The following is a 15028-nucleotide window of genomic DNA, read 5'->3' as shown; positions in this document are numbered from 1 at the left end:
GCCTAGTAGTTTTGGAGTAGAAGATGAAACTGATCAAAATTGTACGTAATACACATGAATATACGTACAATGTATTAAAATTAATACTTGTAAAAACAGATAAGGGATAGAGAAGTCAAGAAATAATAGACTTAAAAAATAACAGTTTAAAATTATTGAACCATATTGCAAACTAAGAAAGTAGTTCCATTATTTTATTTAAAATTGTAACATTTTGAGAATCGGATTGGAGTAATTGATAATGTATTATATAAGGGAAAGTGTAAGGGTGAAGCCCCCCCCCCCCCGGTCTGCATGATTCGCATTGGTATACATATGCATTATAAACACATCATTTGGAATATAGCATAGTTTAAGGCTACACGACTGTTTTCTGTTTTGAAGAAATATTATGAATGAGAATGGTAATCCAGTTTTTCACTTCAGTGAATGCTTTGACCTTGTCGGTCCATGGAAGTTTTAACCATTTGAATTAAGGATTCTTATCTTAAAAGAATGTGTTAATATCTATTACGTAATTTTATTGTGTTCAGGTTAAACGACAGGGCCATTCTGAATAGAATTAAATGTATCAAGAGTTTAAGGTCGGTCGTCACCGCATGAACCAGTTAATAAATGTGTTCAGAAGATTTTATTTTTCTAGATCGAGGACGCTCTATGGGGCTTTACAGGTGTTTTAGCAAAGTTTTGAACCATGTCGTCTTCACCACTTTCATAAGTATGGGAAAATAAACATGCAAAAAGCATACATTGATTTCATCCCTTTAAAGTAATTTTATGATATACATGTACCTTGATTCATTTTACACCAAAGAGAATTCACTCTCGTTCTCATTGCGTATGCATGTCTGCATCACGGCGTTTTGTCGAACTGTCATGTGCGGATCCAGCCTTGTATTTTATTTCCCAGTATTTCCCGGGAAATATTAGTATTTCCCACCTTCACAGGAAATTAGAGTATTTGCCAATTTTTTTTTTTTTTTTTTTGCCAACTCTGGATCTAGGTGAGGACGGGGATCCAGGCCTAACTGGGCAAGTCAGTTAAATCTATATTAGAGTAAAAATACCTAAAATATCCCCCACGGACCATCCTCCCATAAAAATTATCCCTTGTATCCCCCTCCCCCCCCCCCCCCCATTCCACCCGTGAAGAGTGTGTGGATTGGTGCATTACTGAAGAAGGGATCAATATACATATTCCATTCAGAAATTTCTTCTTAGGTCCAGATTCCTATGAGAGTAAAGTGGAAGAAAGCCTTGGTTCAGACCAGGGTTTCTCATCATTCATGTTTATCATTATTTGAAATTAATAAAATTCTTTGAATGGATTAATCCCAGAAGTTTAATAAGTATATGCAAACTGATACGAAGATGCTTTTCATTTTTCACCACTTAATATTAACCTAATCTGTCTCAATACTTACTCTTACAGCATCAGGGGAGGGAGGACTGGCCAGCCCCCTATTATTCTCACAATAGAACGTTTTCCTAAATCTACATTTAAGAAAACTGGGAACTTGTAAAAATATTAATTTATGAATTTAAATACTTGCGTGGAAGTTTTTAGTTTATATGCACCCCCCCCCCCCCCCAAGATTGGGATTCTGATGAATGGATTCTGGCAAATAAATTAACTAAATATTTGGTTATAATTGTTGGATAATTTATCACTGATGTTAATTAATTCAGTCTCTGAAAATCAAATCAGTATCAAGAAGAAATACAACAAACCAATACCACGTAATTCAATGTGTTTATTTAGGTATGCACTTGAAACAACAGGTAAAAGTTCTTCAAGTAAAATAATGTCTTTTTTTCAAAATCCAACACTTTCATAACTTGTCAAAGGATTTTCTGAAAATGGAAAAACAGAAGAAAAATTTATAAGGTATTCAATTTACATGTACAATATCTATACACTATTACTGCATTTCACATCTAATAAATAGAAAGTTTGATTACGAGTCAGAGTGTCTTGGTATATCATTAGAGGATTTGGATATGGACTTACACTAGGAAATCTTATTTCAATTTCTAGTTTAGAGCAATACCTTTTTTATGAAAATTACACTGAAATCTAGAAGAAAAGCTTATTTCCTACAGAAGATTCCTTTAAGGCGTTTGATTATTATACTGCTCTCATGGTGAAAATTTGCTTTGTTTTTTTTCCTCTACTTAATATCCCAAAGCGGCAAACAAATCAGTTTTCTACTGTATTGATTTTTGTGATGATGATTTTTTCTGAGGGCAATTTTTTTTTTAATCTACAGGGCATAAAAACATTTTTTAAAGTGTATAAACTTTACTTCTGTTTTACAATGACTGTATCTAAAATTCTTGTATACATTTGATAAATTTGAGTTGAACATATTTTACTGACAAATGCCAAAAGGATTGGACACAAGTTCCAAAAACTTAGAATGTCCTCTCCTTGATAAAGTTCATCTCCATGCATAATAATCCATTAAAAAACTTTTATAACTTGTTTTCTTTTCTTTCATATTGTAAAATGATTAAACATCTCAACATTTGATATTAAGAAAATCTTCAAATTCTTAAATCAAATTAAAAGATAAAGTTACCAGTATAGTAAAAAAAATAATAATACACACACACATAGGGCGCAACTCAACTAAAAAAAAGGTCAGTCCTTATGACACAAATTGATATTGTTTATTAGCCCTGTCCGTAACTCTGTTGAATGATTGAATGTCTAATAAAACTAGAATTGGATCTGCAAGTCATTAATAAAAGCCATTGCTCACAAAAGAGCAGCTCAATACCTATGAGCAAATCAAAGTAAAGACTAATCTTTAATCACCTTTCATTGATATATCAATATGCCATAGCCAACAAAATATGAAATGTTATTGCTTCACCTTTTTGAAAAAAAAAAACCCCTGTGTAGCACTGAGATTTAGATAATTGTTATCTTCCTATCTTTATTGAAATCTGTGTATTAAAAATGACCAAGTCTGACTTTACAAATTATTATTTGAAAGAAGAGTTCTGTTGTTCCAAGAGAGCTTTTAAAAGATATAGAAGATCTATATCTACCAAAATTCCAAAAGAATCTTTTAATGAGACTGGACAATCATACATACCAAACTGATTTACATGTCATCTACATTTTCCAGCCATAACTCTGGCTCTTCATATCCCATTTCTTTAAGTGTGCTAATTCCTAATTCCTGCATGGTTGGTCCGATCTCCTGCATAATGTAGGGCCAGGTTTCTGACATTTTGTTACCTCCCTTCAACTAAATAATGAAAAAACATACAATAAACCAACTATCTTTTCACTGCTGTAAATCAAGTATTATACCAGTACATTATACCGGTAAGTGCAATTAGAACCATTTTAACAAGAGCTTGGACTTAAGGTGGCAGTGTCAAAAGACTCAAAAAGCAATGTTATGTAGGCATGTCTATTTCATTGTTGGCTAGTCAGCTATGGCTCTATGAAATCAGCAAAATTTGTCTGACCTTTGAGCTAAGACTATGCAATATTTGCATATTTTAATGGAAACCAGCATCATTTTAAACTGGTTTCGATGCAAGAAAAAGATAGATACATCCTAATGAAAGTCCAAGGTCCTAATAAAATGGTTCTAATTTCCAAATGTTTAGCAATCAACCTCTGATTAGACAAACATGAATATTGTGCACTTATACAAAGAGAAGTTTTGAATTCTTGTTTGCAAAAATTAGCAGCTGCAAGTTAGTTTTCAACAAACATTTTGATAGGCTGCTACAAAGCAGACAGTTTAATAAATTGGAAAAAGAGAAATCAAAATGTGCAAAATTTATTGCTTGAACAAAACATTTGTACATTTGTAGATATATTTTTTAGTACCTTATGTATAATTGATATTGTTTGAGATAAATAAACACTCATTCATTCATATATAAAACTGACTTTAATTTCTTAAACTAAAGCAACACATACCCTCACTACTTCCAAGAAACGGGTTGCGAGGGCGTAATCGTTATTGTTCCTGCAGCCCTTCAGAACTTCAATGATGATTTCTGGCTCAGGTACACCATCATCTGCCTACAAAATGCATTACAGAAGATTAAAATTTACCCTTGAAATAATACAAGTATTGATGATTTGCAGTAATCAAACTTCATTACAGAATCATACAGCAAAGACCTTTTCCACCCAAAAAGTGAATAAAGGAAGTTTATAAATGACAACTTTTTCAGTCACAGAATAGGTATTTCTAAGTTTTATAATTAAAATTTCAGACACAAAAAATCACAGCTCATATTATCTTATAGCGATAAGACTTACAGCCACAAAATTTATCAGCTGTCTCAACTCCCACCCATCAAACTGGGCATAGTTGTTTTTCTCCAGCCAGGTTCCCTCACTGACCACTGGGTACAAGGATGTATGGGGTCTGGGGCCGGTCTCACTGTATGGTCTCAAACCTGCTGCAGCAGCTGAATGAAACACAAACAAAATTTCAATATTTCTCAAATTGTTCATTTTGACTTTGATCTAGGGAAAGGGCTAAAATAGAATGTGTCTGCTGCCTCCTCCCATTCAATATATTACACTGATTCTAAATAAAACATTGTTTAAACAAAACACAGATGTCAGTTTTATTAATTATTGGTATGTAAGTTATTGTAGAGGCACATTATGCCGTCTACTTGTATGTACACTGTACACAAGAAATGATTACAAAGTATACCTGTAAGCTTTGACCTAAAATTGTCTTTTTCAAATGGTTGTGTATTTGACAAACGGTGTGTGTGTGTGTGTGTGTGGGGGGGGGGGGGGGGGGGGGGGGGTCACTCTAAACCTAACACCAGAGTAAACCCCAACTAAACCCTGGGTTTACTTTCTGTTTACTCTTTGAAAATTTGGGTCCACTCAGGGTTTACATTGGGTTTACTCCAGACTTGCTTTTGTGGTCAACTGTATGCACTGAAGTGTGAAGCAGACCAGTCTTTTATCGTACCACCTTACTGCTTGTAATTCCTGCTCCTTGTATATTCCAAATACACATGTAGCGTCTGCTTTAGGGGTATACTTCTGATCGGGGTTTACTCTCTGTGTCCACTCTGGGTTTACTCTAGGTCCACTCTAGTAAACCCAGAGTAAACCCAGAAAGCAAACCCAGGGTTTAGTTGGGGTTCACTTTCTGTTAGGTTGGGTCTGATCGGTACTGTACAAGTACCGGTATATATAGTTACACCTATATGTGGTTTTCTTACTCATTTACCATGTTTACAAATATAACATACATTGTATATCTGACAAATCAAAGTTAAAAAATAACAAATGACAAATGTCATATGGGAAATGTAACTGGCTACACAACAAGATTATCTTAGCTAGGCCTAACAGCAACTTCTATTTCCCCCACCCCACATACATACATGTATGTACATATACAATCACCCCAACCCCCACCAGGAACTTTTCAAGTTGGTACCAACTGACCAGTCTACAGTTATATACAGGTATATACTTGACAAAAACCTTTCAAGTATGTTAACATATGAAAAAGTATGTGAGACAAATTATTAACAGCAATATCTCAAAATATCTACGTGATCTCTACTGTACTCATTGCTGTATGAAATTCGAAACAAAATAAAATATAGAACAGTAATATTCTATTAATTGTCATCATACCGCTAGGACATCCTGATTTTATTTGCTTGCTGACTGCGTTTAGAGCAGAAAGTCCAATTCTTTTACATGCCGAACGGATCATTTTGTTCGTTTGTGACCTTCTACGCTAAGCAAGGAGTCAAGATCAGTTCAGCGTTTGAGGTGACTTTCATGTACGCCTCAAATTATGAAAATCTGAATAATGACTGTTATGAAACGATCGCTTCTTTTATGAAAGACAGTGATAATGTTTATTACGTTATATCAATATTATTTCTTTTCATGAAATCACCCTTTTTAGACATGTGAATTTATTAATCTTCCAATATAATTGATGCTTTCCAATTCTTCCCGATTTTATTTTTTTTACGCACAAGCATTACAGTGACACTGATAATTTTAGAAAATGGCCGTCAAATGAAGAGAAATGATGTTCGATTTTTGTACTAAAAAGAAAATGGCTTTGGCCGTTGCCTTGTTATTTGGGTAAGAGTTTTTTTTATTGAGACATACTGAACAGAATATATTTTAAATGATATATAGCTGAATTAATCTTCATTAGCAGTCAGATGCTTCACTTCACTCAATTTCAAAGGTGCAAAAAGACATGTACGCGGACAGTACCGAATTGCCGAACCCCAAGTATAGACTCCCGGCCGTCTCGGGGTCTTTAACCCCCCCCCCTTTTTTTTAGCTCACCTGAGCCAAAGGATCAAGTGAGCTTTTCTGATAAAGACTTTTTCGTTGTCTGTCGTTGTCGTTGTAAACTTTTCATCAGGTTCAGCACAATCACTAAATTTAGCTACGTAGCTTTATTTACCTACAAAGCTTTATTTACCTACCTGAAGTACATGTAGGTTTATTTAGCTAAAGGCTGTCCCAAGATATTTATGAAGCACATTTGGACAATTTTTAATAAAAATACACATACCTGTGAAAGAAGTGCAATTATAATAGTTGAAAGGGATAATTTCATTGACACATTATCATCTTTCACTAGGAAAATTCATAGAAACGAAAGAAGATTCCTTATGGAGATTTATAATGGGGAATGTTTACATCTTTTCTCCATTGGGAATTCACTTGGAATACATTGCACAATTTTACAACGTTATCATCCGGGCTTGCTGCAATACAAAATCCTCGTAGACATCACAATTTTAGCATTGTATTGAAACCTGATAAGCTAACAGCGGCGTTTCAACTGAGAAATTTTTCATACTTTTGAATAAACATTGTTTGAACCCTGAGGTATTTATAAAAATCATGCAATTAAGCAAAATGTAAATCCAGGATATCTTGGGGCAGAGTATACCTCTGTCTACCAGGGGTCATACAAAACTTTGCTATATTTGATATTTCGCTATATCCATGATAGTACTAAACAAGTTTTACTGTTTAGAAAATTACTTAAGTTTGAAAAATCAATCAGCTAAAATTGCAAAATCACTAAGAAGAAAAGTTTACTCAACTTAGGTGTTAAAATAAAATTTCATGATTAACATATATTTTGGGGTTAATTTCCAAAGGTGTCACTTGCATGTGACTTGGCAAACCTATAATACTTCCTGATCAGTACATGGAGGTAAAATGCTAGTATTCCATATTTTTCGGAAACTAGGTCAATACTTTTTTTCCCTGGCACGTTGACCTCACCCTCAATCTAATTAAAATTAGATCTTTGATCCGCTCCTATTTGATCGCTACACAAAGTCTATAATTCTACTTTTTTTAATGTTCGGGTTCGGTGTGTATTGAATAAACGAGGAAAGTATGTAATCAGTAATATTGTTATACTTTCATGTTAAATACTGAAATCTGATTGGTTAAGACGCAGTTCATAATCCGTTCTATTACCCTCAGCGTTAGCAAAACACTTAGCAACGGGTAACATTAAAAATTGTTACATGCGTGAAAATAATGCGCGTACGGTTCTCTGTAGAATTCACGTTATTCCTATATAAAAGCAGTAAAATTTTCTTAAAAATTAAGACATTCAGTATAACAAATAAATAGTGCTTGTTTGGGAGGATAACAGTTGAAATTGACACCCCTCGAAAACCATTGTCAACTGACGCGAAGCGGAGGTTGACAATGGTTTTCTCGGGGTGTCAATTTCAACTGTTACCCTCCCAAACAGGCACTATTTATATAATATTGTGCATTACCTGGACCATTCCTTTTATTGTTTCTAATAAACAAACAAATAATTTCTATAAAATAGTTTCAAATATTGTGTTGTTAATTTAATTGACAGAGTTTTTTGTATAATTACAATCGGGTTCGTTATCGGGTTGGTCTGTTAATTCGGGGTACAGAAGACGGTAAGAATGATATTCTGCATAACAGTGCATTGTTTTCACAAATTTCTACAAATCGGTAGGGGACGTGTATTCTTGCTTATGCAATACTCTTAGAATGCTTGTTTGATATGAAATTTTGCAAAAATTCATTGAAACCTCCAATAAAATCATGAGAGTTTACTGTAATACAGCTTGAAATGAGAACTTTTCTCTCTTCTTCAATACACTGCACAAATGAATTTCATGTTAGTGAATTGATATTTGCTAACTTAATCTGTACAGAAAAAACATAAAGGAATTAATATATAAGAAATGGTTTGATGTTTTATTATCATATATATGAACTTGATAGTTTTGGTTCATACTCTTTGCCATATTGAATCTCACACTGATATCACTTCAAGAGAATCTGAAAATTTCGAATTCAATTTTGTTCTTCAAAATATTGTCTCAAAATAAAGACATGTATTATGTAATTTTTCTTCAACCAGTTGTTTCTGTCCAAGCATTCTAAAATTTATGGAATTTGCTGAGAAAAGTCATCATCTACATGCAATATGACGTCTTATACAATTTACAAAGTTTCTTATCTTTAGTGCCATAAATGAATAAAATGATCCATTTTTGCATGTAAGTGATTTACAGATAAATTTATAGACGCAATTGAACCATAATTTGTCCATAAAGTTTGTCATTGTGTTGTTGGCTTTACTCAGTATTTCAAGCAACACTCAAGCCAGTTGTTAGGTTAGAAAGATATAACAATAGTTTTGATCATATAGATTTATAAACCAATGTACATTACAGGTTACAGCTGGGTATTAAATATTAAAGTATACTCTATCCTAAGATATTCATGCATCTATTTTGGAAAGATTATTTTCATTATTCATAAATACCTCTGCAGGGTTATAAAAATTTATTCACCATCATAAAAAAAAATTCCAATATTTTGTTGTTTCTAGATACATGTATTTCATGTTAACATGTAGGAAATACTAACTGAAGTATTTTTTTGTGATAACAATTATTACAAAATTTTTGCCCTCAATTTTTTTTGATTATTTAGGTGTTTACCTACCTTTAACATATTCAAGCAATTCATTTTTAAATTCTACAGCATTATATTTTACCTTTTATAGCATATCCCTAGTGACACTTGTCGTAGAGAGTGCCTGGCCATCACATCACAAGATACAGGCAGTCAAATTTCCATCAAATCTGGGTAAGTTCTTATTAATAGGTTGCATAGATAAAAGACTTTTATGTTGTTGATTATCATTGTTAAGAATTGAACAAGTTACAGAATTTATTAAAAAAGATACCCGTATTTTATCAGCTTTGTATGTTATGGATCGTCCCTATTTTATTGATAAAAAAGAATAGCATAATGATTGATGTATTTAGATATTGCAAAACAAGTTTTATTCATGACAACTGAATTGATATGAAAACAAGGAAATGAGTAGTCAAATTGAAGGTACTACCCCCCCCCCCCCCCCCCCCCCCCCCCCCCGGATTAGGATTTTGAAGATTTTTGGAAAACTTTAAATTTCCTTTTTTTTCCTTTTTTTTTTTTTTTTTTGCTTGTCAAGATTTTTTGGATGGGTCTGGCCCCCCCACTTTCAAAAACGATGCTACGTGCCTGCAAATTGTTCTTGCACATGGAAAAAATTGACTTGCAGTAATACACAGAGAATTAATGTTTAGATTTAATAAAATTCTATTTGAGGATTCAATTAAAATGTTCTAAATTTAAAAGCTAGGTTTCTTTATCCATTTTCCTATAAGTACCAATATACTTCTAATATTCAAGTTTTTATGATAAATTTGTTCTTAATTTGTTTACTTTACTAAAATTTGATGCACTAGTGTCAATATTGTCTTGTTTTATTCCAGTGCCATTGAACAAATCTTGTCCTACAAAGAAAGCCAAAGCTGTATCAGACTGTGAACGATGCAGTAAAGATGAACTGGTAAATAGAAAAATCCCCTGCTCTTGAAAACACTAAGTATCTAAAAGTGTACACTTTAATTAACATAATATATATGCATATCCCAAACAGTGAAGAATGTGAAAAGCAAAACTGTATAGAAATTGTTAGATACTTTAAGTTGTTTAGAAATTGAGTGCAATCAGAAATTTCTATGGGGAGAAAAATGTAAAAAATTTAAGTATGCACAGAGGCAGTTTGAAATTTGATATCACACTCTGATGTACAGTGTATTTATTTAATGAATTAGTAACCATTGTGTTTGCTTCAATAGAGAAAGCTGCAGCCAGAGTGCCAAGAGACAGGCTTTAAGCAAAAAATAATTTGTGACAACAAAGAGACATTTTATCAGAAGTAAGTACATTAATTTTTCGATAAATGAAGGATGGGTATTACCAGGTATGAACAAACATTAGTTGCATGATCACCGGTATTCTTAATGTTAAATACTAGTATAACATATTTGCTTGTTTTTGCCAGAATTTTTTCATACCATAGTGTATAGTGTATGAACAAAATTATTTCATTGTCAATGAAATTAATTTTGTCAGTGTTCTATTCACTTGGAAGTATTTAATCCATTCTGGTGTCATTGCACACTGTCAGAGTTGTCAAGAGTCTGTAATACACGGATGAACTTATTAAAACGTGTATATGAACAGGTAGAAGCAAAGTCTGTTGTGAAAAAAAAAATACATCTACATGTATGTACATTTACTTCTTTCAGCTGTGAAATTACACCATACATGGATGAAAGGAACTTTTGGATATTCCAGGCAGTGACATTTATAATATTTGCTGTGTCGTATTCATTGGTTCGAGTGAGACAAAAAAAACTGGATGGACAGTTGATGGACAAAATTAATAGACAGATTGCTTCTGGAATTTAAAAGAAAAACAAATTTTTTTATTTATTTTCACCTAAAACTGATACTTGTGATTAAATATTTTCTTTAACTGTTTGTGATTACATTAGACTTCTGAAGCAGTTACATCTATATAATATTCCACTCCAACAAGTGGTCAGTTGCAATTTTATTAATTATCATACTTGTTGCTGAAAAAATAATTTCTGTGATGTTTTTGATAATTAATCATTACCATAGGTGGGATTTAATATGAATTTTGCATGTTTAACAGTATTTTTCGGAACCAAAAGTATCTGAAATACAGACAAATTTTCATTAGTAAAACTAGAGTTATTTATGAATAATTTAGTATTTAAACTTTAAAAATTCCACTGTTTAGAGGTTTGCCATGTGTAAAAGGCTTGATTATTTGAAAATCCTGAACTGGATAAAATAAGTTTTCTTTGATTTTTGTTATGCATTGTTGAGTTAATGAGAGAGAGAGAGAGAGAGAGGAGAGAGAGAGAGAGAGATAATCTTCTCTTAATTTATTTCATTGATGCATAATTGTTCAAACATTGTGTTAATATTTCATCGTATGACTACACGTATTTACAGAATAAGAATGGGTAAAAGACTACTAAAGTTAACTTTGAAAGCATATCTTTTAATTTTCCTAGTATTGTAAATAGAACTTAATTTTATTTTCACATGTACAAGTTTGTCAAGACAACAAATGCATAATTCACCACTGTGTTAGATATTTAAATTAATATATATAGTTTTAAATATATATTTTACAAAATTAAAAATAGAATGGTTTTTGTGTTTATTGGGCTTTTTAGCTCACATTAACCGAAGGAAATATAATAAAGTAGATTATAAATTGTTAAAACTATGACCCTCAAGCCAATACTGGTGCCCTAGGAGGGGTCCAAAGTATAAAATTTAAATATATAGAGAAAATGTTTGAAGCAAATCTGTGAGATTATTATGCAAGCATATGTGTACTATTAGATTCTGAATTGTTAAAACTGTGACCCCAGACCAATCCTGGGTCCCCAATATGGGTTTAACTTGGATGATAATTGGAAAAATGTTTTAAAATATTTGTCTCAAGAAATACAATGTTATGTTTTGTCAGTAAACCCCGAAACAAAGTCTGGGGAAGGGTATATAGGAATCACCTTGTCTGTCTGTCTTTGCAATCGTGTCCGGTCCATATCTTTCTAATGGAGGAACCTTGGAAGATTTTACTTCAAACAAAGATTGCTTATGACCTGAGGGTGTGTCATGATTTTGAGCCAAGGTCATTTGAGCAAGTTTAAGGTCACTGGAAGGAAAACTGCGACATTTGTATTCGGTCTATTATAAATCTTTCTTATGGAGAGTCAATTATTGTTCTTTTATAAAAATTTACACAAAGATTTCTTATGATCTGAGGGTGTTTCATGATTTTGATCCAAGGTCCTTTGAGCAAGTTCAAGGTCATTGGAAAGAAAAAGTTCATAATTTGTGTCCAGTCAATGGAGAAACATTGGACGTTCTTACTTCACATTAAGATTGCCTATGACCTGAGGGTTTGTCGTGAACTTAAATCAGGTTCAGTTGTGCAAGTTCAAGGTCAATGTTCAAAAATGCATACAGTAGTTCCCATCTAGGCCATATCTTGTACATGTAATAGAAAATGATAAGAATCTTAAAAGACAACATGTATATATGGCATGGGCCTAATATGCCCCCCCCCCCCCACCACCAGAACATATTTAGCAATTTACCGTAATCATTTGCTTCTTTTGTACATATGTACAAATGAAGTTTCACATAATTTTTATTTTGATCCAAATGACCACAATTTTGAAATATGGCTTCAAAAGGTGAAATGTTTGCTATATTTGCATTGTACCTTGAAATCATTTGTTTTCAAGCAGTTTTTCTTTCAGAAAACATTGAATAACATTGAACATTGCTTGAATAAAGAACATATATATCGATATTCATCAAAGATGTATCTATCCAAGAGTTTATTCTTGTTCAAAGCCTTGCTCTATATTTTCTATTCACTAAAAGATAGGAGAAATGCCATCAATTTTTGACTGATTTTAATTGTATTTCAAAAATAGCGCCGCTTCTGACGTCACATACATGTATCACCAATGAGTGCAAATGAATCAAAATTATAGGTGAAAATCATATTATGTCAAAAAATAACTTAATGTACCTGAAACACTTTTAAAAATTGCAAATTACGGGAACCAGAGATGACGTACATGTATACCATATATCACCCGAGCGAATGTTATTGTCAATTAAATTTAGACCACGTGGTTTTATTTGACCCTTTCAGTTTCGCATAAAAATTGTGCCTCGAGATTATAGTCAATTTCAGATAATATATAGGTACTTGAAATCAAATATAAAATCTAGACGTTTATTGATTTTAAACTTTATCTTCATTAATTAGAGGATAAAACGAGTTCTAGAAATAAATACGTTAATAGAAATTATACATTTTTCTGCTATTGCAAAGATTAACATGCTTAGTAACGGTCCCCCTTTTAGGATTAATGTTTGATTCTCACCTGACCTAGTTTGCGAGCCGGTCCGACAGATCAACTGTTGCCCGAGACACAGTCAACAGCTGTTTTTTTATACCCCCTATCAACAACACGTTTACGCAGAATGTGACGTCACCGGTCAACAGTCTCTTTCAAATGCAACAGTTCCAGTCCGACAGTCAAAATGCTGGACTTTTTTTGTATAGAGTTATATAGTATCTATTTGACAGGGTTATAACAAACTATAATGTTTTATGCAGAATGTTCCTTGAAAATAGCTTAATATACATATATATAAGTTTTTATGTAAACCAGACACCCATTCTTTTTTTAAAAAGCATGTTATTGCACGCCAAAAGCCTCAAACATGACTATGATTTTATTAAGCAACCCAATGTGTATACTTTCAACCACGTGTGGTGTGGTTGAACACGAACGATAACTCTGTTCAGAATAGTATCGATTAGTTTAAATAACCTCTAGAGGATGAAATAAAACATAATTTATATCTTATCAGATTTTCATGTTTTAACATAAATCAAAGTAGGATATGATATGAAAAATGACCAGTACTTACGTATTTTGAGAATATTATCCGAATACTTATACATCCGATCAAAATTTCGAAGGAACTGAACAAATCTCGGTGAAGGCTTGTGAACTTTCATTCGAGCACCTCTGGATTTATTACATACTTAGCAACGATAAAGAAAACATTCCGAACACATTCGCAGGGGTGTATATTGTTCTTTTAAATAAAGATTGCTTGTGACCTGTAAATAAATCTATGTCCTGCTTGTAGGCTTTGTTCATTTTTACTAGTTCAAGGTCACTTAAATAAAAATGGTGCTTCCATTACTTACCAGTAGAGAAATACTTAGGTTATAATATCATCGTAGCGGGGGATATCATTCGTGAGCTTGCTCACAGCACTGCTAGTCTTACTTTGTGAGCATCCTTAAATAAATCCTTAAATAAATTTTCACATCCTCATATCAAGGTCACAATGACCTTTTTTTTACTTATAATTGTATGTATTCATTTAACAATTTAGTTATCTTTGATATTTTGAGGCCTAGGATAATAAGGTTGGCAAGTTTCTGCATCTTGAATCTTGGGGTATGATGTATAAAAAGTAGGATTTTTTATTTATTGTTTAATGCATTGTCAAATCTTTGAATATTTAAGAGTTTTTGAATACTTTTAAAGGCTTCATGGTTAAAGATCTCCAATCTTTAGCAATGTTTGATAACTCTAAATTATCCGGATTTTTTTTATTTGACCATAAATCTGCCTATTATACTGACAAATTTAATTGATCTTGTAGTGTTAATATTACATACAGCTATTTAATGAACTCCTTGGCTCAGTGGTTCTACGGAGACATGCTACCTAAAGGTAAAGGGGTTCGAGCCAACGATGCACCGGTACAACTGTTTTTTTCTTCTTCTAATTTAATCACAACTTTTAAATTTTTCCATTATATCCCTCGTTGCCAAACTTGCAATAACTATGTAAATGCAGGGATTCAAATTTTTTTAAATTTTATTTCATTTATAAATTTTGAAGGGTAAATAACATTAAATGATGAAAAAATACTTTGAGGCTGAGGATCGTGGAACCTTAAACATCTTGGAAATAGAATGATACAAAATCTATTGTTTAGGTGAGCGTTGTGGCCCATGGGCCTCTT

General features: G+C 32.6%; 2 protein-coding genes across 2 annotated transcripts; one reads left to right on the top strand and one right to left on the bottom strand.

Annotated features, from left to right (window-relative positions):
* Positions 1-1739: 1739 nt before the first annotated feature.
* Positions 1740-5814, bottom strand: LOC105340053 (cytochrome c oxidase subunit 5A, mitochondrial). Its single transcript, XM_011445887.4, has 5 exons — positions 5654-5814; positions 4298-4449; positions 3950-4054; positions 3105-3260; positions 1740-1854 (listed from the first exon to the last, which is right to left on the bottom strand). Exons 1-4 carry the CDS (start codon positions 5733-5735, stop codon positions 3114-3116), a joined length of 486 nt encoding a protein of 161 aa, XP_011444189.1. The 5' UTR covers positions 5736-5814; the 3' UTR covers positions 1740-1854; positions 3105-3113.
* Positions 5815-6003: 189 nt separating this feature from the next.
* On the top strand, positions 6004-11128 carry LOC105340052 (protein JTB). Its single transcript, XM_011445886.4, has 5 exons — positions 6004-6118; positions 9078-9160; positions 9835-9911; positions 10204-10283; positions 10657-11128. The coding sequence occupies exons 1-5, from the start codon at positions 6060-6062 to the stop codon at positions 10817-10819; spliced, it is 462 nt and encodes a 153-aa protein (XP_011444188.3). The 5' UTR covers positions 6004-6059; the 3' UTR covers positions 10820-11128.
* Positions 11129-15028: the final 3900 nt, after the last annotated feature.

This window comes from Magallana gigas, chromosome 6 (assembly GCF_963853765.1).
Source record: "Magallana gigas chromosome 6, xbMagGiga1.1, whole genome shotgun sequence".
Classification (NCBI taxonomy): Eukaryota; Metazoa; Mollusca; class Bivalvia; order Ostreida; family Ostreidae; genus Magallana; species Magallana gigas.
This window is presented reverse-complemented; position numbering and strand designations above follow the sequence as displayed.